Source organism: Lonchura striata, chromosome 3 (assembly GCF_050655825.1).
Source record: "Lonchura striata isolate lonStrDom1 chromosome 3, ASM5065582v1, whole genome shotgun sequence".
In the NCBI taxonomy this organism is placed as follows: Eukaryota; Metazoa; Chordata; class Aves; order Passeriformes; family Estrildidae; genus Lonchura; species Lonchura striata.
This window is the reverse complement of record NC_140705.1, coordinates 28,887,139-28,912,281: the sequence shown is the minus strand read 5'-3', so window position 1 is coordinate 28,912,281 and position 25,143 is coordinate 28,887,139. Positions and strand designations below refer to the sequence as shown.

Here is a 25,143-nt window from a genome sequence, read left to right as displayed (position 1 = left end):
AAAGGCAAGGCCTTTTTCTTACAAATACCCTGCAACCAAAATACCAGACATTTCAGTCTTAGCATTGTTGGCTCCAACTGCTGAAATGACCTCAAATAAATACGTGATGTAGTAAAGGAGAGGTGTTTTCTTGCATAACCATCTAATATTTTAACAGACCAAAAGCTAGCAGGACTTTGTGTGAGCACAGATAAAAGCTGGTTTGAATAATTGTAACTACTGTCTCAAAACTGGGATAACACCTCATTGCCATTTTCAGTCATACTTTAAAAGTCTTCAGTGAATTGTTTTGGAAACCAGTGGTTATCACATGTATCTATTCTATACCATTTATAAGAAATAGGTATAAAACTTCCTAAAACGTTTTTCAAAAAGACTGTTGAAACTAATTCTGCAGTTCAAAACAAATGCCATGTACAAAAATAATAATAAATCACGCCCATGAGGACCTTCATGGAGAGCGGAAGTTTATGAAAGGAAGCCAGTATTTTTTAGTTTGGTGAAGAGAGTGGTCTCAGCAGATACAGACACCAAAGCAAATGGTTACAAAATCATGTAGAGATAGGTGGCTTTGAGAAAGAAAATTGCTAGCTATGAAAAGGCTTTTAACAGGGAGCACAGAAACCCCCTCACTTGATGCCAGCTCTGCTCTAGGAAAATGGAATTCCCTCCACTTTTTTTTTTGCAATTAAAAAGGTTACCACTAAAAACAAACAGAAAATCCCACATAAATATTATTCATCACCAATTTGTGTTCTTTGCAGAAAGAATCCTCCTGCCTGGAATTTACTGAGGCAAGTGGGAACAGTATTTCTTCCTCCAGTAAATAGACATCCCAAGGAGGTGAAACACTTTCTCTGAAATATGGCCCAAGCCACAGCTCTTCTGGCAGCAGTGAGTAACAACTTTGCTGGTGGAGCTTGTAGTCCAAATACAGTAAAAATCCAAGCTCTTTCGTAGTATCTTACAATGAAAGGGGCAGAATTCCTAAAAGAGTCGTGAGAGTAATCCCAACTGCTGTAACGCAGATCATTTAACAGCCAGCTATGATAATCTCCTCAGTAAATTAATATGGTTTGTCAAGCCAAACAAACTACAAAATAAGAAAGCTGTGACTGTGCCATGAAGATTTGCTAATCATGAACATTAATTTCAAAAACATTCTGAAACTCAGTCAAAATCAGCTTATTATCTCCTTTATTGGTGCTTTCAGAAGACGAAAAACAGCCCAGCACCCCAGAAAAGTGCGAATGAGGAAAAAAACCAGCACCCCAGAAAAGTGCAAATGAGGAACAACTGGTGTCTGATGCATCTTTAGAGAAAGACAGTGAAATTAATTCATCATAAGGCTATTTACTCTAAGGCAACTGAAGAACAAAGATTAGCCTAAAAGGCTTCATGTCCAGAAGTACTGAATACTGCTGGCAGGTCTAAAGGAGCACTACCAGCACAGAGCCCTGTTCTCCTTTGTCAGCAAACTTTGTGCTATTCTGGAATACACTACATGGGCAGTACATGTTGAAGTCTGGAAAAGAAATATGACTCTATAAGGTATTTGTTGAGATAAAACCAAACCATTATATAGTTACTGTTATTCTATGACTCTGTGGTGTGATTATGACTATATAATTAGACTGTATGCCTAGAAGTACTTTGCTATGAGTTTATAACTCAAAAGCTCTGTTACACTGCTTTCCCCAGGAATAACTTGTGTTAAAGTTCACAAAGAACTTCAATAAGCAATTCACAGTTTTAATAAGGAAAGTATTACTGGCATTACATTAATATTTTACAGTCATTTACATAAAGCATAAGAGCTATCCATCTGCTATCACAAGACAAAATACATACAGAACTGCATCACAAAAAGAGATAAAGACCTACAGCTGAAGTCCAACATAAATAAACAGAATCAATTTCCCAAGCTGACGGTGCATTGTAAATTATTTACAACATATAAATAGGTGAAACACTACTCCAGGTCCATTGAAAAAACCAAAATGGCATCAGAGAAGAAAAATGGCACAGCATAGATTTCTATTACCCACACTACAACTGAATGAATGAAATGCAAGAGGAGATGTGCCAGTTACTTGATACTTGCTAGTCAGCTTAATCAGATACTCTCAATTTCCTGCAGGATGGATAACAAACACTGTTCTGCTGCTTACTGTACACCACGTCTACTGAAATATTTTCTGAGGTAGAATGATCCCTAAAGCCATCTAATAACACAAAGAGTCTGGAACCACACAATGCAACATAATGTAAGAGAAGCAGGTTTAAATAAAAATAATTAATTAAAAGATATTGTACATGGGTAACTGAGATAGTAAATTATAAGGTTATGATGACGGATACCCAAGTTTCTGACTATCCTTTATTGTAACCCTACCATGTAAAAACCCAAAACCTGAACTTATGCTCCTCACTGCCATCTGCCCTTATTTTAGAAAAAAATCATAAAACTTCAGAAGAGTTTAAAAAGCAACACACTAAAAACAAAATTTTAAAAATCTATTTGTCCTAAGTGTTCTCCTAATATCAGAAAGTCATTTTATATTCAACAAACTGAAATAATTAAGAATAGAATTCATCTTTTAATGACATGCATTTGTGTGAAGAAAGGTTAATAAAGGACGAGCAAGATTATTGCCCTGAATAACAACGATTTAATTTTAGAAATTCTGCAGTGCTTGAATGTTATTGAAAATACTTTTAACCCTTGTATTGTTCAGGAAGATATATGTATGAGGTACTACTTACTTGCACTGCAAGCTGACTGAAAATCTTATCTTGTACCTTGTTATCATCAATAACATGATATTAATTTTCTGCCTAACTTTATTCATATATTAGCATTGATATGCATTTTATTAATCATCATCTCAGTGGCTACATCCAGCTAAATTTTTCATCCATTAGAGATGCATATTTCTATGGAAAACTAGAAAGATTTTCTCTTTAGTTTTTTTTCTTTAATGAGGATGCACAGAAGAAAATAACAGGGACACTGAGGAATATGAGAACCAGGAGACCACAAAAGCCAAGCCACCACATTTCCAGGTTTAATCCTTACTGAAGCTCCTTAGCCCCTGCCCAAGTTACATTGACAACGAGGAAAAACTAGCTAGTAATTTTTCTCTCCTTTCAAAAAGCTGATGACATAAAATATAGGAAAAAATACATAGCACAAAAAAAAACCAAAAAAACAAAACCAAAAAAAACCCAAAAAACCCCAAACAAACCCAAGCAAAACAACTGTTGTGAATTTCCTGGCAATAGCTGACAGTTAGGGCTTTGTTAGCTCACAGCTATCAGCCATGGTGTGAAGTTCCCATTTTTATTGCTTTCATTAATAAACTGTTTTCAAAAGAAGAAGAAGAAAAAAAGACATTCGTATTCAGGCCTACTAAATAAAACCATGAAAAAAAGCTTTATGTTTTTCAACGTCAACATGACCTCTCAGACCACTTCTGAAACCAGTCAGAAATTCTTAGAAATCATTGCTTTAAATCAATAATTTTAATTCAATGTAATATGAGTTTTAAATAATTAACCCTTTTGCAATTTCTAGCTCCTCTCTGCTCCAATTTGGCACTGATTTTCTCACAGTTTCAAAAAAAAGAGTTTGTAAGATACATTTCTTAGCATTACTTCTTATTGCTAAAGTAAAATTGCTCCACTTTTTTTATTGCCTTGATTTTCTACCTTTCTATGGTCTCATGGTTCTTTCAAATTCCCATAAATTGGAAAAAAAGCTTGTAAAAAAAAGGGAAAATTATTTTCTTAAAGGGAAGTTTTCTTACTAAAAATGTCTCAAAATAATTTTAGTAAAGACATTTATGGGTGGTACCTACTATCTCCTGTTAATCTTCTAAAGACAATCTGGCCAATACTGGAAAGGTCTAACAAAGGAAGAGCACTCTTTGTGTCAAGTTATTTTGCCCAGTCAATTTTAATTTTCCTTCAATAGCTACCATCCATTGTATTTAAAAAAAAAGTTATTAGTTTAATTTTGCAGAATTACACAAGCATAAAATTTTTCACTTACACTATCTAATATATCAGAAAAACTCTGAGAACCTAATTGTTCTGAATTGCTAGATAAATTTTTTCCATAGTCACACTCCTCTCACAAAGACCCCTTTGTTTTGTGTCTGGGTGCCTCCAACTCTCTTCTTCCTTCCCCCTGGCCTCATGCTACTCACAGGCCCTCTGTGCTATGCCCAGGATCCAAGCAAAGGGGAAGTCCAAGGACCAGGTGTGCTTTTTTACTAGGCAAGCTGGAGCCTGACCTCTTGCAACAGAAAATACCCAACCTGAAGACATGGGAATACAGTTGCTTCTCTCATCATCGCAGGAACACGCTGTACAGAAACCACAGTCCCATGACTCAGAGCACATCTCAACCAAGAAGCTCTGAGATGATCCTCTCTCTCCACTGAGCTCAGGGAACTTGAAACTACATTCCTAACTGCTTCTTGACATTTCCTTGTCCCTATGCAAACTGAAGTCCATCCAATCCAATTGTGCCTTTCTCTCTTTCACTGTCCTTTTGATTTTTCATGCAGTCTCTGCTTTTCATCCCACCCTGTGCCAGAACAGGATTTTGCCTACTTTCTCCTCTACACTGAGTGCCCACTACTCTGTTGCTGCTCAGAGACAAAATGTGAATACAGGGAAAATAAAAAAAATAACATTCAAGTAAATGGTGATACTCTCTCTCTTTTTAATCTTGCCAGCAGTAGTGAGAGAGAGAACAGACAACTTCACTGTGGGGAGATTAGTATAATACTTCCTGTCATACCGTGAAAGTTATATGTTTCCTTTGGTTTATAAATATTAATGCATTAACAGTAGAATTTTCAGTATTAGAATCATGATTTGAGAAAGTGCTATTCACAATTAACTTACTATCTAGGTATTCTCAGATTCCAGAAGGAAAGCACACTAAAATCAAAATGCTTCCCACAGAAAAAAACCTTTAAAAAGTCTAAACACAGCCATACTGCTTTCTGGGGCATTCTTTGGATATATGTTCAGTGATTCAGTTAATTAGTAGCATTGAGTCTGAGCTCTATCTTTTAAAAGCTAAGCATGAAAATAGGATCTTACCTTGTATCTCTAATGAGAGGTGCACTTCCCAGTTTAAAGCAAATCTTTTCCCCACCACAAGATGTTTGCCTTAAAGAAAAGCTTTCTGCCAGATCAAACCCTGTAAAATAGAACACAATATGATACAATTATAATGAAATTTAAAAACCATAAGTAAATAATTATTTTAGCATACTTGAATACAAACATATTAGCATTTCTAGAATATAGACTGACAAGCTATTCTGAAAAGTAGAACTTTAAGTCAGAGAAACTTTCAATATTCATTTTATTAGAACTATTCATACAAAAGTCACTTGGTAGATGACTTTAAAACCTGAAAAATTAATTTGCCTTTTTTCATCTGAATTGACAAGAATGCAGGGTGATTGGAAAAAAACATGGAAATTAGTGTGGCTGCCAAACTTGAACCAACACTGTCGAGGAAAAACATGTTCTGATTTTAATGCCACCTTCCTGGGAGCAGCAGCAGCTTTTGGTGCCTGGGGATGGAATTCTGTCCTAATCTTTCAGTTTGAAAGCCAGCTTCAGTCAGACTATAATTACATCCAGGAATCATTACCAGCTAATTAATACAGATATCCATATTAGCTTGGTCATTTACCTGATACACCACGACTGTCTCTGTTGATTTGTTTGAGATGATGGGCAGCTGTTTTCATTAAAGGACACACAGCACCTTCAAGAGAACACAGTTTAGCATCTATGGTAAAATATTATCAAACTAAGAGGAATTGAAAGAACTATCATAGCAGTTATGGTAATATTGACAGGAATGTTTCTCTTTGTTGCTTTAGGATATGAAAAGCAGCAATAAACCAAATTACAAAATTTAAACAAGAGCAGATTTTATACTACACTTCCAATATATAAGCAAATAGATTTTGCATCACATTTTAATTCAACTGTTTGTGGTTAAAGTTCATATAAACAATATAGCCAGAAGAAAACCATTAATTTTTTTTACCATGCTGTTTCCATTTACAACACTCTATAAAGCAGTAATATCTGTTCCAAGTTTTTTTAGTATTTCTCACTGTATTACTAGAAAATACTTTCCCCCATTCATGAATATGAAACAATATTGTATTTTGGGGGAAAAAAAGCACAAAAATTAAGTAGGAGAGTAAGTCTGGACCAAAGTATTTTGGTAAGCAAACAGAATGTTCTAAAATTTGGAACATGGTAAACTGAAGTTAAATCTACATGAACCCTTAGATAAGACATTGTATTATTAATATGCAATATTAATTATTATTACTTCTTACTTGCATTAAGTCCTTTATGCTCTTTTTTAATAGATATACAGGAATGCCCACTTTTAAGAAGGAAATACAGGAAAATATCACTTTTGTGCAGGGGTCAGAAATAAGGCTTGCTATTTAACAAGTTTTGCAAATAGCCCTGCTAAATTCTAAAAAAAACCTAGCACATTAAAGATGCCAAGTTATGATATTTGGCCTGTCAATTTATCAAGCACAGAGATTTGTGAGCTGATGCAACTGAGAAGATGTCCAAAGTGTATCTGAAGCTGCTGAACAGTGAAGGTCAAGGCACTTTCTGAACCATTAGTTCAATGAAAAAAATAAGGAATGTCCTAACATTAACCTGGAGATCATCTGTATTTGAATGTTTCATGAGAGCATCCAGACCAAACATTGTTATTAAAAATAGCCATATTTGTAACCTTAAGGCACATGAAATTTGTCATTCATTCTGTAGTCATGTAGAAAGCATATTATCCTTCAAAACTCTTAAATGTTATTAAATATATTTTAGTATTTCATCTGGACCAAGAATGGCTAATTGGAAATAACTAGCAAAAGTGAAATGATATCATCTAATACAGACATAAAGACACTTCCTGATAATATGGTTAATGTAAGTTATGTCAAATATTTAAAGAATAGACCAGGCAAAATACCTTTTTTTTTTTAAGATTCATTAATTTCCATGTGCTTCGCATGTAAAATAACAATTGACTACTGCAAGTAACATCACAGATAAATTAATTTACTTCTAAGGGTCTTAGAGAATACATTTTTTTTCCCCTCACATAGATCCATAAATACATGGATATGCATGTTTTTCCCTGTACAGATAGAGTTTCATAGTAAATGAGATTAAATATATGCATGACAAACTGTAAATTCCCATTCCCCAGAAAAGACGCTGAACTGTAAAGAATATTCATGTTGAAAACTCTGAAGTGAAATCTTTCATCATTCTTGGTTAGCAGGAAGTTTTATACAGTGAGAAAAGCATTTGCTGGAACTACACAGTAACATAGCAATTTCAATACACCAGTTGATATATACACACATGGGACAGAAACAGGCTCACCTTAGATGCCCTTTAGTTTACAAACCTCAACTTTCAATCAAATACAGATTATTAAAGTACAGAATTCTATACACAGCCACTCTAAATCAATGAATGTTGTTAGGGAACATTTACATAGCTATAGCTGTAAGAAATAACCTGGTGTAAAGGAAGCCATTTATGGCTGAAGTCACAGAAGAATGTCAGACATATATGGACAGATATTTTTTCTTAAATCTACATGTTTTCTAAAGGGCTTTTTCAAAAATATTCAATAAATTTCAAGGCAGATTCTCTTTTTGGTTAAATTCTTGATAGTACTTAGAAGAACAGACAAAGAGCATTTATTGCTGATTTTACCCTAAACTGATGTAAGCTGTAGAGAGCCTGGGACACAAGTGTGCTTTTTTTTTCAGCATTAGCTTACATAAGCAGTGAAAGACTAGAAAGTTTGAGTTTATTCCCCACAGCCATTTTCTTCTAAGTCTAAATAAAGACTCAAGCCTTAATTTTTGTGTTATCCAGATGATAGCAATGATTCCTCACATGCCACAGACTGGACCTATTTTTATCAGTGGCATAACAGTAACAGCATAGACAGGCCATTTAAGTGTTAGTTATTTATTTGTATTCCGCATCCTCAGATAGACTGAAAGAGTTACAGTGAATCTTCTACTGCATGCTGCTGGTGCACTCCTTCAGTTCAGCACTATTCCTTTTACCATAGAGCTAGGGGAAAACTCTCAAATAACAAGACCAAACTCTCTCCATACCAGGACTGACAACTTTCATTATTATAGAGTGATGAAAATTCTTTCTGCAGTTACAGCTTGTATAGTTAACCTCTTCCACGATTTTTAGACTGCTAGCAGATCCTTAAATTTTCTTTAGCCTGAGACAAAACAGGCAATTTGCCCATTCAACATGTTGGAAGCTGAACGACAAGGTCTACATGAAGATATTAAGGAAAGAAAAAGAACAAGATAAACCCTTACTGTTAATCCAGTGGGAAACCATGAACCTATCTGGCCTGTTAAAATACATTACTATAAAATTCATGAAAGTAAGAAGAAGCTTACATTCATACACTAGATTGCTCTGCACATGTGTGGACTGCATATCTGTGTGGACTGAACTAAAAAAATTCATATTAAACCAGTGGTATCATAGGTCAAGTTAACATCTTTAAATCAATGAGTCTACCTATGCAAAAAATTTGGCCTTGGTCTTTATAAATCAATGAGTTCTAGCTATGAGCTTATTGATATAAAATCAATCCAATAATCTTGAAAATATTAATTTATTCAGACCAAGCAGGTACATCATAGATCCTTGTCTTCTCTCTCACTGCTAAGATTAGTAAGAAATTTTTTTTTGTTTTCTAATAACATAATGAAAAAAAAAAAAAGAAAAAAAAAGGCATTGCATCTAAACATATCGTTGCAACATGCACGTTCCAAATTCCTGGAATGCTCAGGACACCTGTTGAAGCACACTGCAGCTTCCATCTAGGCACTGTGCTCAGCTTTCCATTCCATTCAAATGCGGACAGAAGAGACTATGGCATGTGCTTCAGTCTCCCTCTTACAGACTTCTCTTGTGTGCACTTCCTGAGTGGGAACTGTAACTTCTAATGGGCAGTCTTGGCTTCTGCAGATTAATGAAACCTGTAATGGCTAGATTCACTTCATGAGTACCCATGTTTATAATTAAACTTCACATTCAGGTGAAGTTTTTAGCTGCCATCTACCACCACTGACATGCACATTGCAAAGGCACTGAAACTGCCATGACCATCCCAATGAATATGGTCAAACAGCAAAGCCCAACCTAATGTATACCCATATCCTGTGTTGATTCAAGCTTCAGGCAGAAACACATATTACCCAAGATTTTTCTCATACTCTTACTGGATCAGGCTTCATAAACACACATAGGCAACTCCTTCAGAGCTAGCCACACACTTGCAAATATCAGCAATGATATCCAGTGAGTCCACCACATATTCCTAATGAAGATAAGCAGATCCAGCTGGCTTCTTTTCAAGGTCAAGAATTCAGATTTCTTACATATCTGTAGCCTCAAGTATATAGGCACCAGGAAAGAAGATGTGATGTTTTTGTATTCTGTTATTTTACTCTGTAAAGAAGATTATATTACATTACAATGTATATGTCAATTAAGACAAGGGTGGGAAGAATGACGAAAACATGATATAGTAAAGAAGTCAGCTTCAAGTCTGGTGACTATTTAGATGGTTATGAAGTAACGTAGCAACATTGGCAGGCAGAAATAACAAATTCAAGCAACAGATCTCAAGGATTAGGATACTCAAGCTAGGCTCCCTGGAGAACTACATTCTCCCATGAAGAAGAGTAAGTAGTAACAAGCAGGACTTCATATTACATGGGACAACCAGTGCCACTTCACCAAGGGCAAGTCTTGCATGACTCACTCAGTGACCTTGTGAGCCATTGAGTGGCTATGGATTGACTGCATCAGTGGACAAAGGAATGGACAAGTTGATGTCATCCAGATTTCTGCAAGGCCTTTGACATGGTCCCCACAATCTTTCTGAATTGTAGAGGCTGGGATTTGATGTGTGGACTGCTTAGAGAATGACGAATTGTTTGGACAGTCGTATCTAGAGGGGAATGGTCAGCTCCTCAATGTCCAGATGGAAATCAGTGGTAAGTAGTGTCCCATTTGGGATCAATGCTATTTAATTAATTAATGACATAGATGAAGGGATTGAGTGCACCCTCAGCACATTTGTAGATGACACTAAGATGAGTGGTACAGTTGACACACTTGAAGGACAGGATGTCATCCAGAGGGACCTGGACAAGCTTGAGATTGGGCTCATGGGAATCTTGTGAGGTTCAACAACCTCGTGAGATGCTGCACAAGGGTCAGGGCAATGCTCAGTATCAAAACAGGCTGGGAGTTGAAGGAATTGAGAGCAACCCTGACAAGAAGGCTTTGAGAGGACTGATGGATGAAAATATGGAGATCAACCAACAATGCATGCTCACATCCCAGAAAGTCAGTCATATTCCTGGGCTACATCTAAAGAAGCATGGCTAGCAGATCAAGAGAAGTGATTCTGCCCATCAGCTCTCATGAAAAACCCCCACCCTCACTACTGCATCCAACTCCAACACAAGAAAGGGCTCCAAAACAAGAAAGATGTGGACCTGCTGGAATAGATGCAAAAGAAGGTCACACAAAAAAAAAAAAAAAAAAAAATCAGAGAACTGGGGCAGCTCTCCTGAGAATTAGGGTTTTCATCAGGACCTGTTGTGACAGGACAAGGAGTAACGGTTTTAAATAAAATAAGTTAGATTTAGACTAGACTTTACAACAATGGCAGTGAAACATTGGAATAGGTTGCCCAGAGAGGTGGCAGATGACCCATCCCTGGAAACATTCAAGGCCAGGTCAGATGGGAATATCAGGAATATGAAGACATTGTATATGAGAGATACTGTAGGGTCATTATATTGATCTGGAGAAGTATCTAGCTGCACTAAAAGATTAAAATCAAAAAGCTGAACTGATTTGTATACTTGAAATCACTCACTGTATTTGGGCTAAAGTGTCTATCTAAAATCACAATCCATAACCAATACTTTTCACAGCACATTCCATATCAAAAGACAAGGAAAATTCACCATGCTTGATAGTCCCTGATAGCACTTTGTTTATACTACACTTTTCATGGATCAGCAAGTGGCTTTAAAAAGCTCTAATTGTAAAAGAAAGTTGAAAAAGAAGCAATGATCTGGAATGAGACAGAATAGTAATATTCTTAATATAAAGCTGTCAGGAATGATAAAATTTGAACTTCATGTATCACTACAGGATGAGCTAACGTCCACACTCAAACCCAATATTCCCAATAAGTTGACAACATGAAGAAAGTATGCTTGCAATGAGATCAAAAATGTGCCTGTGGAAAACTCCTGAAATCCCTCCCCTCAGATTTGCTATACTCCATCATGAGAAGAGAGTGCTTCCTTCTCATGAACACTAATCATATCAAAACATGAGAACTGAAAGAAATCCTCTATGTGAATCTAATGCTTACTGGCACCTCAGAGCCTAAGGATGACTGCTCCAAGAAGATCCAGCATACCCTCTCAGCCTCTGACTCTTCTGTCAACACTGGTATTTATTTACTACAATATTGGCCCAATGAATAAGTCAAAGTATATTCAGCATGCCTGCTCAGAAAGCTTTCCCTTACATATGCACACAAGTCAATCCTTCCCCTAAAACATGTCTTTCTTTCACTATCCTCAAATTAATTCTAGTCTACACTTTTCTATGTATTTGAGGCCATTCCTTTAGATTCAAGTAGGTGAGAAATTTTAAGATGTAATAAACTAATCTCAGATTCCACCTAAACACGCATTGCTGGAAAAGCTTCAATATTAGCCCAGAGAAATAAATGCTGTTGAAGGAAGAAAACCAGAAAGATTGTCTAGGCAGATATTGAAGCACAGATGCTGATTTAAACAGAACTTGTACATGGGAGGGAACAAAGGCCCCAGAAAGAACAACTGAATGCAAGATAGGAAAAATAAACCCCAAAACCTTTAGATATTGCTTTCTCCATGAAGCAAGCAGATTTCAAATTTGTAACAGATTCACCTGCATACAAATTACAAAATGGAACAAGACAACTTGGCTGCATGGAGGGTTTGGTTCAGCTGAACAGAGCAAAGCAACAAACGGCTGGCAGAAGGATCTGTACCACTTTTACCACTGCTCTGCTCCTGAGTCCATTCTTTCCCAACTCCTGCTTTCTGGTCTATAACTCGCATTTCTTTTTACAACGGTAACCATCCCTACAAAGTCTAGTAGAGTCTCTTTTCTCTTATCAACTGGAGTTTATATCTGGGCTTAACTCACACACCTGCTGTTGGCAGAGCTGCTCAAGCTGGCAGCTAGCAGCTTGTTATTCCTCACCATCTGCCTGTAACTCCACAAACTAAAGAAGCCTCTTTCAAGTGCACACCCTCAGTTATTCACAGGAGAGGTTCAACCTCTCCTTTTCTTCCTAGCAGCTCAATTGGACCCATATTTGATCTATTTGTGGCAATCATGCTAAGGAAAACTGCAACTTTACCATTGGCTGCTTAGCTACAAACTTCTAACAGAACGCAATACACAGTTCAGATAAACTGTTTATTCACAGTTCTGTGTATCTGCCACATCTTCTGTGGCTGGCCCAACATTTACTAAGGCATCATTTCATAAGGAAAAAAATATAAAAGAAAAGAAGCAACACTTCCTGGAATTTTAACATTTTTCAATCTATATTGCTAAGGAACCTTCTGTACTTGCACCATTTTAGCACTTTAAAAACTTCTCTTCTGCAACCCACTACCTAGCAATGACAGAATAAAACCTATTTTTCTTTTTTCAGACAGAATGATTTCACAGCAATGATGTAGGCTTGCTCTCTCAGAGGGGTTAAGAATAATTCATCAGCAGAGCACTTAGCCTCACTGCCCTAAAAATATAAGGGGAAAAGACTTTGACTTAAATTCTGGCTCTTCACAATGCATTATTATTACCTCAGAGCCCACACATTACACTTATTATTTATTCATTATTACTGCTTATATTTTCCAGGGGTAGTAAAACGATTATTTTCCTAGTCATGGACTTTTAAATTCCTTGGGCCTGAGTTACAAACGAGTTGCTAATATTCAAAGTTGTTGTGTGTTTGTAGTTTTTAGTATCTTTAATAAGATTTCTGGAAAGGAACAATGTTACCAAGAGTTAATTTTATTTTTAAGAAAAAAAAAACCAACTCAATTTAAAGAGCAATAAACATGTTTTCCTTGCTAATAGGTGTATGAAAATTATAATAAGTTGAACTACTTGCTGAGAAATTCTAGAAAACTGATGCTCCATATTTGACAAGCACATATGTTGTGTCTTTCAGACAGAATTTACCACATTCTGGAGGGTTAATGTAGAGTTTAAGTGAGAACACTAGATAACATGTGGAAGTAAGAAAAAGAGGAAAATAGAGAAATATTAGAAAATTTGCAGAAGACAGGTAACAGCTTTTAAGTTAAACAATATCCTCCTATTTCTTTCCCCCATTTTCTTAGGAAAAAGGGATTTTTTTTCACTCTGTGTGAAACATATGACCCAGTTTAGGATTAAGTATAGATGCAGTTAACATGAGCATTAGATTGTTTAGGTCAATGTGATAACTGCTCTGCTGCAATGAAGCCACATGATTTTGTTCACAAAAGTTTTGCAAACTCTGATTTATAATCTTGCTTTGTATGATACTCCTAGGAACTACAATTACCACCAAACATGAATCTTCCATGCACAGGAAGCAGAAAGGCTGCTCTGGAGCTGCTTCAAACTTAGTTCATTTCAGAAAAGAGATTTAAAACAACCTTGTATAATTGTATCTGTTCATATTGTTTATTTTCTATGTGCTCTTGTTATTTGCTAAAAAATTTTCAGTACTGAGATTTACGCCTTTGGTCTGTGATGGGCATGAAAAATGGAAGTACCTGTCTGGTCACTGACAGCCACAGAAGTAGAAACAGGAAGGAGGAAGACTGCCATACAAAGCCAAACTATGCAGGATCCAATGTACTTCATCTCCTCCTGGACACATGTGAACAAACAGCTATAAATCTGAAACAAAAAAATAAGCATATTCAGAACAATCTTGTATTATTCTTCTCACTTGTATTATTCTTATCACCTTGTCAGAATACTACAAACAAGAACTTCTTAACTGTGAAGAGGAAATTGCTAGTCATATGCAAATGTATAATTTATCTGTTTAAGGCTCTACAAAAAAAGATTTATGCCAGTTTGGAAAGAAATGATCAGTATACTCCTTTTTAGTTCTTTATTATAAACTCAGAAGTAACACCTTAGAAATACTAACTTGGAGATATTTACTGCAAAGGCACTGAATGTTCATTTCATTAGTAGTTACTAATTGTCTTTTACACTTCTCCCCAAATGACTTTTCAACATTCATTCATTCAACATTAGCTAAACTGTTTGGTATCACAACACTTACAGTGACTGCTGAAGTAGTCTTCAAATGGAACAAAGGCAACATGCAATTGTTTTAATTCATCCACAAAAGAAACCAAAATACAATGTTTCTTCACCTTGCAAAGTGTCTAGAGCAGCCTATATTGAATTTTTAGTTTAAATCTCACAAAAGTACAGGCTTCAACAACATAAACTGGTACTCTCATTAGAAGACAAAAGCTTATTTCCAAGCCAACTGCAATGTATAAATACACACTAATTTAATGAAACACAGGAAATGTCTACTATTTTTCTAGTCACATCTTCTGTAAGAAAAGGAAATCGCATATCTAAGATGCAATTTTTATAATTATTTTCGCAAGGCACCTTATTCATCATCAAAGCTATTCTGTAACGTACTGATAGCAACTACATCACGATTAACTTTTCTAGTCTTCCCACCAGCAGCAAAGCGAATGCATGTTCAAATAAATTATCATTTCATTTCCTGCACCTGCTTTACAAGCAGGCATCGGGAATTCAGTAGGGCTGCCGCTCCGGAGCTCTGGTTTTCTGAAGGGCTCTGATCACCAACACCGCCACCCGGTCACTGCCGCCGCACCTCCGGGCTCGGGTTCCCTCCCGCCGGCCGCTCCAGGAGGCGCCGCTCCCTCGCACAGCCGCGCACCGGAGCGACCCGAGCCCTCGGCAGCACGGACGCTAACGCGGCAGTGCCGGCAGCCTCGCTTCCCTTGGATCGAGCCGCGTTCCCGGAGGGAGCGTTCAACAGCCGGGCGGGAAGGCAGGCGGGCAGCGCCCGGCGCGGCGGGGCTGGCGCCGGGCAGCGCCCCCGCCCCGCGGCCGGAGCCGCTCTCCGGTCCCGGCTCCGCGCCTCGCCCGGCCCCCGGCCCTGCCGGCGGCGCCGGGAGCCCGGTGCGCCCGGAGAGCGAGCGAGGGGCGGGCGCCCGCCGCCGCTCCCTCCGCAGCCCCGGGCGGAGCGGGGCAGCCCCGGAGCCGCGGGGCACCTGCGCCGGGGCGGCAGGTGAGGGGCGGCCGCGGGCCGGGGCGGCGATCGGCCGTCGGGCCGGGATGGGCCCGCGGCGCCCCCGCGCTCCGGCCGAGCGCCGCGGCCGGCGCCGTGCCCCCTCCCCAGCGCGCTGCCCGCCCTGCCGCCGCTCGCTCACCAGCGCGCTCCCACCAACTGCGCGCAGGCCGCCCGGCACGCGTGCGAATTGCGAGGTAGGTTTTTACATGTAAATATATGCACAATCAGCATAGTGGCAATTCGCAACAGTTTAATCAGTTTTGTGAATCACTGCTCATTTAGCAGGGCTGTTTTTATTTGCATATCTTGGCATGCACCTATAGTCAACCACTAGCATATACAGCGTATTTACACAATCATGAGCAGAATACTATAGCACAGGCTGATTGCATGCAGTACGTTAAAAACTTACGGTATAGATAATGTTTATATAAGACATAGTTAATATTAGCAATGATAAGCTTAAATGACAATGTTGGACCTCAAAACCAAAAACCCCTGAACAAAAACACCACAAAACAAGCCGGCTTAGTGTAGTGTGTGTGAGTGTGCACACGTAATACGTTTAGATAACTGACTACAAATAGTGAGTGGCTTACCTTTATTTTTTTTATTGGTGTGTCCCCCAGAAGCACTGAAAATGCCTGTACAAAGCTGCTGTAGTGCCGAGGAGTTGCTGGAGTGAGTCTCCAAAGAGTGGTAGAGGGGGATGCAGCTCTGTCCTTATTAGTCTCACAGTGTGACCCTCCCACTCAGTGAGCGCAGAATACTCTGCAAGAAAGAACAAACAGCCACCCAGCACAGATTTTACATAATTATACGTGTACATCCCAAGTCAGGTAATAATGTAAAAAATGTTTGTGTTTTTTTTCTCCTACCCCCTACCTCTCTAAAAGCACCCTCTCAACAGTTCCATAAATTAGACAGCCATGGTATGAATACATGAATGAAAGAGTATCTGTTTTCTAGCTGTGAAGAACCACTTATGTACATTATTACATTGGCAGAAACTAGCTTTTATCTTTTAAATGTAAGCATACTTTATATACTTTTATATACTTAATCACAAATTTAAAAATCAACCATGCAAGCAACCAAGAGAGTACACCTATTTATGGCACTGATGCCATAATGCACAGTGAATTACAGAAATTTGTCTTGCCTTTTAAAATCTATTGTTTACAAACCTGAATGTTCTTGCACTTGTAATATCATCTGTCAGTGATGAAATGGTGAGACTAAGCACTGCCACTGGCTCTTAGCTGAATTTGCCAAAATGCACTTTTGTCAGGTTCTCCAAGTGTGCTTGTGGCAGTTTTCTGTATTGCACTTTAAAGATGTGAACCAGATAGGACAGAGAAAAGTAAACCAGCTAGAAACAGATATAGAGAACACAGAGAGAAGACCTTATGTATATAATTTCTTTATTTATTTATTTATTTATTTATATCCAGGACATATTTTCCCTTTTTCTAGTTGAATTATTCTGATGGGAGAAAAAAAGGAAGGTGGTCATCTGAAAATTTATCAGTTTAATATCAGTTTAGCAAATTGATCTTCAGATCAGAAAATATATAGGGTAAACTTTCTTCTACCCCCAGCTCCCATACCCAAAATCCTCCCACCCACTCAGCAGATTTTGTTTCCTCAGTGTTTCCTCATTTCAATCAGGATAACTAGCCAGGATAACCAACAAATCACATGGAAAGACATGATTATCTTCCTGGTTTGAATTTCAAAACAGTTGTTGTTCTTCCCAACTTAGAATCATGAGAGAAAGATGAAATTGCAGCTTACGTACACATCTGCTGGGGTGTTTTATTCCACGGCTTTGCCACAGGCTTGTGGTGTAACTTTAGGCAAGTCACACTTCTTGCTTGCTCATTCTGAAAATTATAGAAAGTAAAGCTGTCTTACCTCTCAGGGTGAGGTGCAGGAGCCAAATCCCACAGCTGACAAATCATCGGAGCATTCTTCTTCAGACTGTTCATTTGATAAAGGCCTCAGTGTTGAGCCCTAATTCTATGTTTAAGGGTTGTTAAATCCTCAGTTGAAAGACCCTTTGTAAAAGCTCTGCCCATAATAAAAGGCATCATCTTCTTTTTTATTTAAATTTGAGAAGAACTGCATTTCTCATTGCTCTTTCAAGCTACAAAATTCTAATTTTTTTTTTACTTCATTTTACATGTCCTAAATACCTGGATTCATCTACTTTACATGAATATAAACAGTCTCATTAATTTCAATCAAATATAAGCTCTGAAGTAGCTAAGCATTTTAATTGCATAAGAGTTTGCACAAACAATCAGTTTATCCTTTAAAGAAATATTTCTGCCTCTTATAATTTCAGTAATGCTTCAAGGTCCAGACCCAAATACAGTCTTTATTTCCTGTGAAGCAAGGATGTTGCTCCCCTTGCAAAATATTGACACTACAAATAGAAAACTAAATACCTTATTTGGACCATGTCAACTTTAGAAAGCACTTCACATCTCCATGAAAGCAGTAAGTAGAAGAATTAGAAACTGCTACTATGTTCCCTGACTAAGACATACACTTCCTGTACTCTGGGCCAGATCTTCAACCTAACAGGATTATTCCAGTTTGCATAAATGAAAGGAATTACAGGGATTTATACTAGTTGAGAAGCACCACATTAGGGACTGCCGTCATACGTATTTATGGACAACACTGTTCACATTATTAAAAATAGTTTGAATGACTAGTGACATGAAAATTGGAAAAAAGAAAAACCTTACTGTTTAAAAACCTCTGTCATGACCTCCAAAACATGGTTTCTCTCTGCCTCCCATAATATAGGAAACAAAGCCACAGCTGGTGACACATCTGTTGTTCCCAGTAACATCATAGGAATCCCAAACACTTCCTCACCTGCAGTTACTGATGCACTCCAGAGAAAATGTCTATACATTGTCTTATCTGCTTTAAATTTGGGAAGTACTGAAAAAACTGATAAGCTGAAGCAGCAGCAGCCAATGGATGATATCCCATCTTGTCTTTGCAGCAACATATTTTTCCATCTATCTCAGAGTTTAGCTAAAGCACGCAGAAGACAGAATTAGACCTGGATGCAGGAAAGAGTCAAGGAAAATACACCAAGAAGCAGAAAGTAGAGAAGTTTAGGTTTGAAGCCATACTTAGCACAGACATGCAGAGAACGTTCCATCTCCTGTGCCAAGGCGAAACTGCTCCACTGAACAGCTTTTACTACAGCTGCAGTTGCAGGCAAGATGCAGAGGGAAAAGGTGAGAGAATTGGGGGGCTAAAGCACTGACTTTTTTGTAGAAAACTTTTCTTTATTGCTAACACTCACTTTCACCCTTTATTACTTTTTTTTGTCATGATTAGACATCCAAACCAGCCAAGTTGCATAATTTGCTCTCTGTGTGGTGTTAACAGATTTTTCTCCATCTTGTTAGACCCACATTTTAAACTGTTGCTTACAACAACACATATGCAGGAATGAAGCTGTAAACTTGGACAAAACTCTTTAAAAGCAGCAGCAGTATCCTACTTGAAAAAAGTTTTGTAAAAGGAGATTAATTTGTAATGCCCCTTACCACGCAATTTCTTGCTGAATGTAGCGCTCAGTATTTCTGTTCTGTTGAGTAAGCCCTTATGTGGCATTGTTCCTTGCCAGATGATCCTTTCTGCCCTCTGCAAGATTTGCCGGTCACGACAATTGCATTCCACTGAAGCAATTAAAATATAAATGCTTTTAAATACATGGTGAACTGTGATGAACTTAGACAAAACAGGTGGAATCCCAGCCCTAGGGAAGTTAATGGAAATTTTAACATTGATGTAAATGGAGCAAAAATGTCACTCAAATGAGGGCACTTTGGCAAAAACTACATAAGGAGGGAATTATTTATATGCATGTGCACACATACTAAGCACTCCTAAGCAGCAAAGCCAACAGAAAAGCTGGATGTCACTTCATTTCTGCTATGGGAGACAAAAAGAAAAAACCCAACTGCTACTTCTACTGCATAGTTAAGCAGCACTCAGATTTTCAGTAGAGGGGCCAAAATAACTAAAAAACAAAAATAAAAAATACAGACAGAATATTTATCATCATAGTTTTGTGGTATTTGTTGTCTTAGCTCAGGCATTTTCTCAACTCCTTGACACTTTACAACATGTCCTAAAATAACCAATGGGTAGTAAATTTAATGGTACAGCAACCACCAAAAAAAAAAAAAAAAGAAAAAAAAGATACATTCTTTATCTTGAATTCCAATGCCAGTGATAAACCCAATCTCAAAAAAATTAATTCACAATGTTTAGTCTTAAAATCAATGTCATCATATATTGCTTATATTTGCCAGATGCAAACATGCCAAAATCTGTATCATATGCTTTGAACAGTATTCATTGTTATTCCAGAAAAATACATTTTTCAGTATATACTACTCTTTAAAATGTTAGTTCAAAAATTCAAATGCTAAGTTATTCAAACCTGAATAACTTCTGGATTGGTAGAAATCAGTAAAATATCAGTCCAGGCTTAGAGAAACAATGCTAAGATTAATAGCATTAATATGTTCCTGATCTTGTGAAAGGCACAGTTTCCTTTTTCTTCCTATGGATAAATACATATATATATATATATATATATATGTGTGTGTGTGTGTATATATATACGTGTATATATATATATGTATATATATACGTAGCCTTATCCTAAACAGCTTACCACAACTTTATTGGTTCATGAACCAAAGACATACACAATAAAAAAAATTAAAGTTCACCACAGTTCTTCTTCTTCTTCTTCTTCTTCTTCTTGCCTTCAAATAGAATCTGCCCTACCTGTAAAGCAGAAAATACATACATTTTGGTGGCTTTTGTATTGCACAAGAAAAAAGTTGCCAGACATCTGATTAAGGAAGACAAGAGCTGAAAGGTGACTTTCCAAAACAAGTCAAAGAACATCTTCTGGCTTGTTTTAAATTGAAGTATCTATGTGTCTTTAAAAGTCATTACACATAATGAAAAGGTCATAGCCAGGTTTTTAGGCAGCTTTGCTGGGACGTATAGCTTTTTGCCCAATATTTCTATATGAATGTGGTAAAATCCTACACACAGTCTTAAAGCATCTATAAATTAGTAAAATGTGTTAATTTAAAATTTATATAATGCAAATATTAGAAAAAGGAAGGTGAAGAGCAAAAAATAGGTATCTGCAAAGTTTAAGATCGTACAAATAGACTAGGCTGTGTAAGACCTGCAGGCTTAATGGGCAGTATTATTTCAGCTCAGAGAATACTCTGTGCCTGTTTTCTTTTAATTTCAACATGATGAAGCATAGATTTTAAATTGTAACAAACATGTCCAAGAGTTCTCAAGTCTCAGTGTTAGCCAGTGTCTCTTACTGTTATGTACTTTCTAGCCAGCTAATTTGCCCTAATAGTATTTAAAAATTGAATACCACTATAATAAATAATCAATTTTTAGGTCCAGTTATAAGGAGTTTCATAGTTTCAGAAAGTAACTTCTTTAAATTTGCATATGCCATACTGATATATAGTGACCATCAGTTTTATCAGCATAGTAGCTACAATTATATTTGCCCATCCAGGATTCTAAATTCATGCAGATCTATTTATTATTATGCTATTTCAGTGCTGTTAAGCAACATAAAAATGAAATATTAAAATGACAAGTATTTTATTTACATTTATTGCTGAATAAATAGGCACAATAATCTAAAAAGTCATAATAAGTGCATATTTAATCTGTATCTCTGCATTCATATACTTTATTTGTCTTGCATCTAGGAGTAATGTTCTCAGGGTTTAACCATTATACTTTTAAGAAAGTAGTTTTGTTGATTTATGCAAGCTTGATGTGTAAGCCTAGAGTGATCTAGTTATGGTCTCTGATGTAAAAGAACCCTGAATTCAATAGTGTCTAAAAGACTGCAGCTAGAAGTAAGACTGAAGTACATGGAAAAGGAAAAAAAAAGATCTGGCTGTCATGTGCCCTCTAAACCAGCCTGCTGACCTATACATATTGCAAGTCAACATCCTGTATCACCCTGTGTATTTATGTATTTTTGGGAGCTGAAGATTTCAGCACTAATAGAAGATGACAGCCCAAAGTCCTATCAGACCATGTTTGCATGACTATTTGTGTGTTTATGCACTGCAATTCAAATAAATTTTCCTGTTTACTAGGAAGCTACCTCCTAGAAAGGCCACTATTTAAATAAATGGAAGGTTCTTAAAACAAATGTAGCCATGTAATGTATCAAGAGTACTATTTGCCTCAATCTTTAAATTGTTTCTTTTTGGCATGTCAGAACTGGTTTGTACACAATGGAGAAATTTAATTTTGAAGCAAGGCCAAGTGATTTAGCATGAACATGCCATTTTGATGAAGCCTGGAGTTGCTACAAACTGCTTTGGTTTCTTCCCTTTCCTGGTAAGGGGAATCCAGCTAAATCTTATTAGTAAACTTAGCCATGGACTAATTGTGTTGGAACCAATTATTAACACTGGAACCACCGATGTTCAAACAGTTTAGACTGGCATCCTGCAACTGTTTAGTGAGATTATATTTTTACATGACAAACATTTTCACATCCTGACCTCCTAGGGTAAGAACATGATAGGAAGGAAAGGAAGGAAAGGAAGGAAAGGAAGTAGGGATCACCAGTCCTGGCTCCAGTGTTGACCCAGCTGACGCTCCAAGACTTCGTGGAGATACTTTTTTGTTGCCCTTGTAGCCCTGGAGTTAAGATTTTTTCTTTCTAAGTAAATCAGTTAGCATGTGTAATTCATTCTTCTAGGCCTTTCTGGAAATGGGTTGTAGGGCTTCAGGTAACTTTGGGTGGTTTTGATCCTCCCTTACAGTCCATGCCAGCTTCTTCACCTCATTCCAGTGCCAGTGCTGTACTACATGGTATGTATTTCCAGGAGCCGAAACAAGGACATTTTCCCCAGAAAAGTGCTGCCTCACCTCCATATGCCCCACCCCCACCTCTTCTCCAGCCATATCTTGTTCTTTCTCACAGTATATTATTTCCAACAATCCTGGGTTGGCTCCACCCTTATCAGTGCATGAGACATACACATCAGCTCTTTATCTTCTGGTCTTCTACACAGGGAAGACACTTTTCACAAAGAAACATCTTTTTTTGTATTAAAATTGTCCAATTTTTTTTAGTATGAATAATCATAGCTTGACATGCTTTCAAACCTATTTGTGAAGAAGTAATTCTGGTTGGTGTGTTTAAACTAAAAGGTCAGATTTGCTAAAAAGTAAGAATGCACAAACTGTTCTAGGACTGAGTTGCTCAAAGATTCATCAGTGACATTGTGCTTGTTTCTCCTATTTCAATATTGTTCCATTTCCCAGGACTTAGAATAGGGGTTACTTATTTAAGGAACTGTTAATAAGTTACAGATACTTCACTGGTCTTTAGGGAACTTTAAAGTTTACTTCAAGAGATAATTTGGCACCTGAAGAATAAAATGAGAAAAAAAAAAAAAAAAAGAGTAGCTTAAAACAGAATACACTAAGCCTGATGGCAGGAGTGGGAAAAAAAAAGAAAAAAACAAATCAAACAAGCAAAACCAAAAAAACCTCTAGCCACAGAAGGTCTGTAAGAAGAACAATACATAACCAAAAATGAGGCACACATTTGTTGTTACACAGGGTTTATCATTCCCACAGAATTACTTCTTGCAATCAGATCCTGTGTTTGACTGCCAAATTAGACTAGCCTGGTTCCAAATGACAAATCTGGCAAGCCTCCTTCAGAGTCCTCCCTAGTACTGAGCTTTGCTACATAAATCAGTGGGAGTCTGAGTGTATCCCATGTCTGCCTGGGATACAGCAAACCTCTGGAGAAGTGTTACTCGTGCACAAAGAAAGAAGCTGTCTACATCCAAGTGTACTTCTGAATTACAGCAAGACAAAGGATTACACACACATTCACTTGATTTTCTGTGCTCCTGTGGTGCAAAGACCACAGAGTTCATAAACAAAAAGTAGTTTAATCACAAGTTTAAATCTAGCTTTAAACATTATCAGTTAGTTCAGGCCAAGGGAATTGTAGAAGTGAGCTATGCCTCTGTCTACACGTGTAAGCAAACAAGTGGGCTGAAACCTGAATGCAAGTCATGTGAGGCACCTGAGATATCTAAACTAAAGGTATAATTTCCCTTGGAAAATACAGATTTGGGGTTAATTGTTCTTTATAAGTATCTCTCTTGATTTTAGAGTGACAGTGTTCTTAAATTCAACATGACACCTTAGTTTCTGAACTGAATCTGGGTGTGACTAAAGGTTTTATATAATCTATGGACTTTTAAGCAGTTTAAATAAACTTTATGATTTTAGATATCTTTACATAAGGTAGTCTTATGTAGAAATATTTATACTCTTTGTGGCTGAAAGTTAACTATAAAAATGAGCTATACTTCTGCAACACATTTTTATAATTATGTACATTTTTCACAAAGTAAATTGGACTGATACTAATAAACTGAGTCATATTCTATGTACAGAGGACTTAAATGAATATTCCACAAGCATTGCCTGCAGAAGACGTGATTAAATAAGAATTTCCAGTTACATCTACATAAAGGCCTTCCATTTACTTTTGGAGCAGATCTCCTCAAGAGTTTCATTAGCACAGACTTACCTTGGCCTATAGCAAAGGTGCATATCCTTTTTAAATATAATCTAACTTTATTATCTAGGAGACGATAAAAAATTAAGTAGTATTTTCAGTGGAGGACTTCCACTTCTGTAATTTTATCAGAGTATTAAAGATTAAAATTTGTAAAAGAGCATTCTCCACTTGCATTTTAGATCCAGGCACTACTGAGAGCTAGTCATAACTGCTCAGATCCCTACCTTACTGTAATTTCTTGTGTCAGAAGTTTATTCAGAAGAATTAAATACTTCTCAGTCTATGTCACTGCCATCACCTTGAGTTCAAAAACTGTTCCATCAAACTCCCCAGTCCTCTGTCTTGCCTGCATGATGACAGCTCTCTCTAGACTGGAGAGATGAGGCAAGGAAAACTATACAAGGAAATGGGGCAGAAGGCAGGATGACATTTAGCACATGGGAGGCTATCACTGCTCACCTATTAAACTAAGATATCTAAAATATAAAGCATCGAATAATTTACAGATTTCCTACTCTATCTTTGAATTATTTACCAGTTTGACAGTCAGGAGCTGAGGCCATAAGAGAAAAAGAAAGAAACAGAAGTGAAAATTAAGATACTAGGGTATCCTTTGATAAAGGTTAGCCAAATGGGTTAGGCTAGATACCTTTTCATCTCTTTGTTAATGAAACACAAGCTAATCTTGATGCAATCAGATTTATTCAACCTCTTTCAGCATAGAATACTATGCAAGGCAGTTCTTTTTTAAGATGTTTTCAATTTTAGAGTCCTGTAAGTTTTTCTGTTTATTAGTAAATGGAGACAAGAGTGAAGCATCATTATATGGTTCATTCCAGATGTGTAAGTGGGCCTGGACAAAAAAAAACCCCTATAAACCAGACTTAATTAAGGATTGGATTTCACTTTTCTGATGCAGCCAAGGGGTATGCTTTTGATGCCTTAAGAAATATTTAAT

General features: G+C 37.2%; 1 protein-coding gene across 6 annotated transcripts in view; it reads right to left on the bottom strand.

The window, feature by feature from the left end:
- COL19A1 (collagen type XIX alpha 1 chain) overlaps positions 1-25,143 on the bottom strand; it is a 203,702-nt gene that overhangs the window by 165,689 nt on the left and 12,870 nt on the right. For 3 of the 6 annotated variants that reach the window (XM_085576382.1, XM_085576381.1, XM_085576383.1), the window contains exons 2-9: positions 20,272-20,353; positions 19,099-19,230; positions 17,319-17,403; positions 16,705-16,889; positions 16,117-16,288; positions 13,992-14,118; positions 5,723-5,797; positions 5,119-5,218 (exon numbers count right to left, since the gene is read on the bottom strand). In XM_085576382.1, the coding sequence (XP_085432508.1) occupies positions 5,119-5,218; positions 5,723-5,797; positions 13,992-14,082 (266 nt within the window). In that variant the 5' untranslated portion in view covers positions 14,083-14,118; positions 16,117-16,288; positions 16,705-16,889; ... (1 more) ...; positions 19,099-19,230; positions 20,272-20,353. Of the gene's footprint in view, positions 1-5,118; positions 5,219-5,722; positions 5,798-13,991; positions 14,119-14,986; positions 15,255-15,656; positions 15,747-16,116; positions 16,289-16,704; positions 16,890-17,318; positions 17,404-19,098; positions 19,231-20,271; positions 20,354-25,143 lie in introns of those variants that run through there. The other 3 variants (XM_085576378.1, XM_085576380.1, XM_085576379.1) reach the window with 3 other exon arrangements.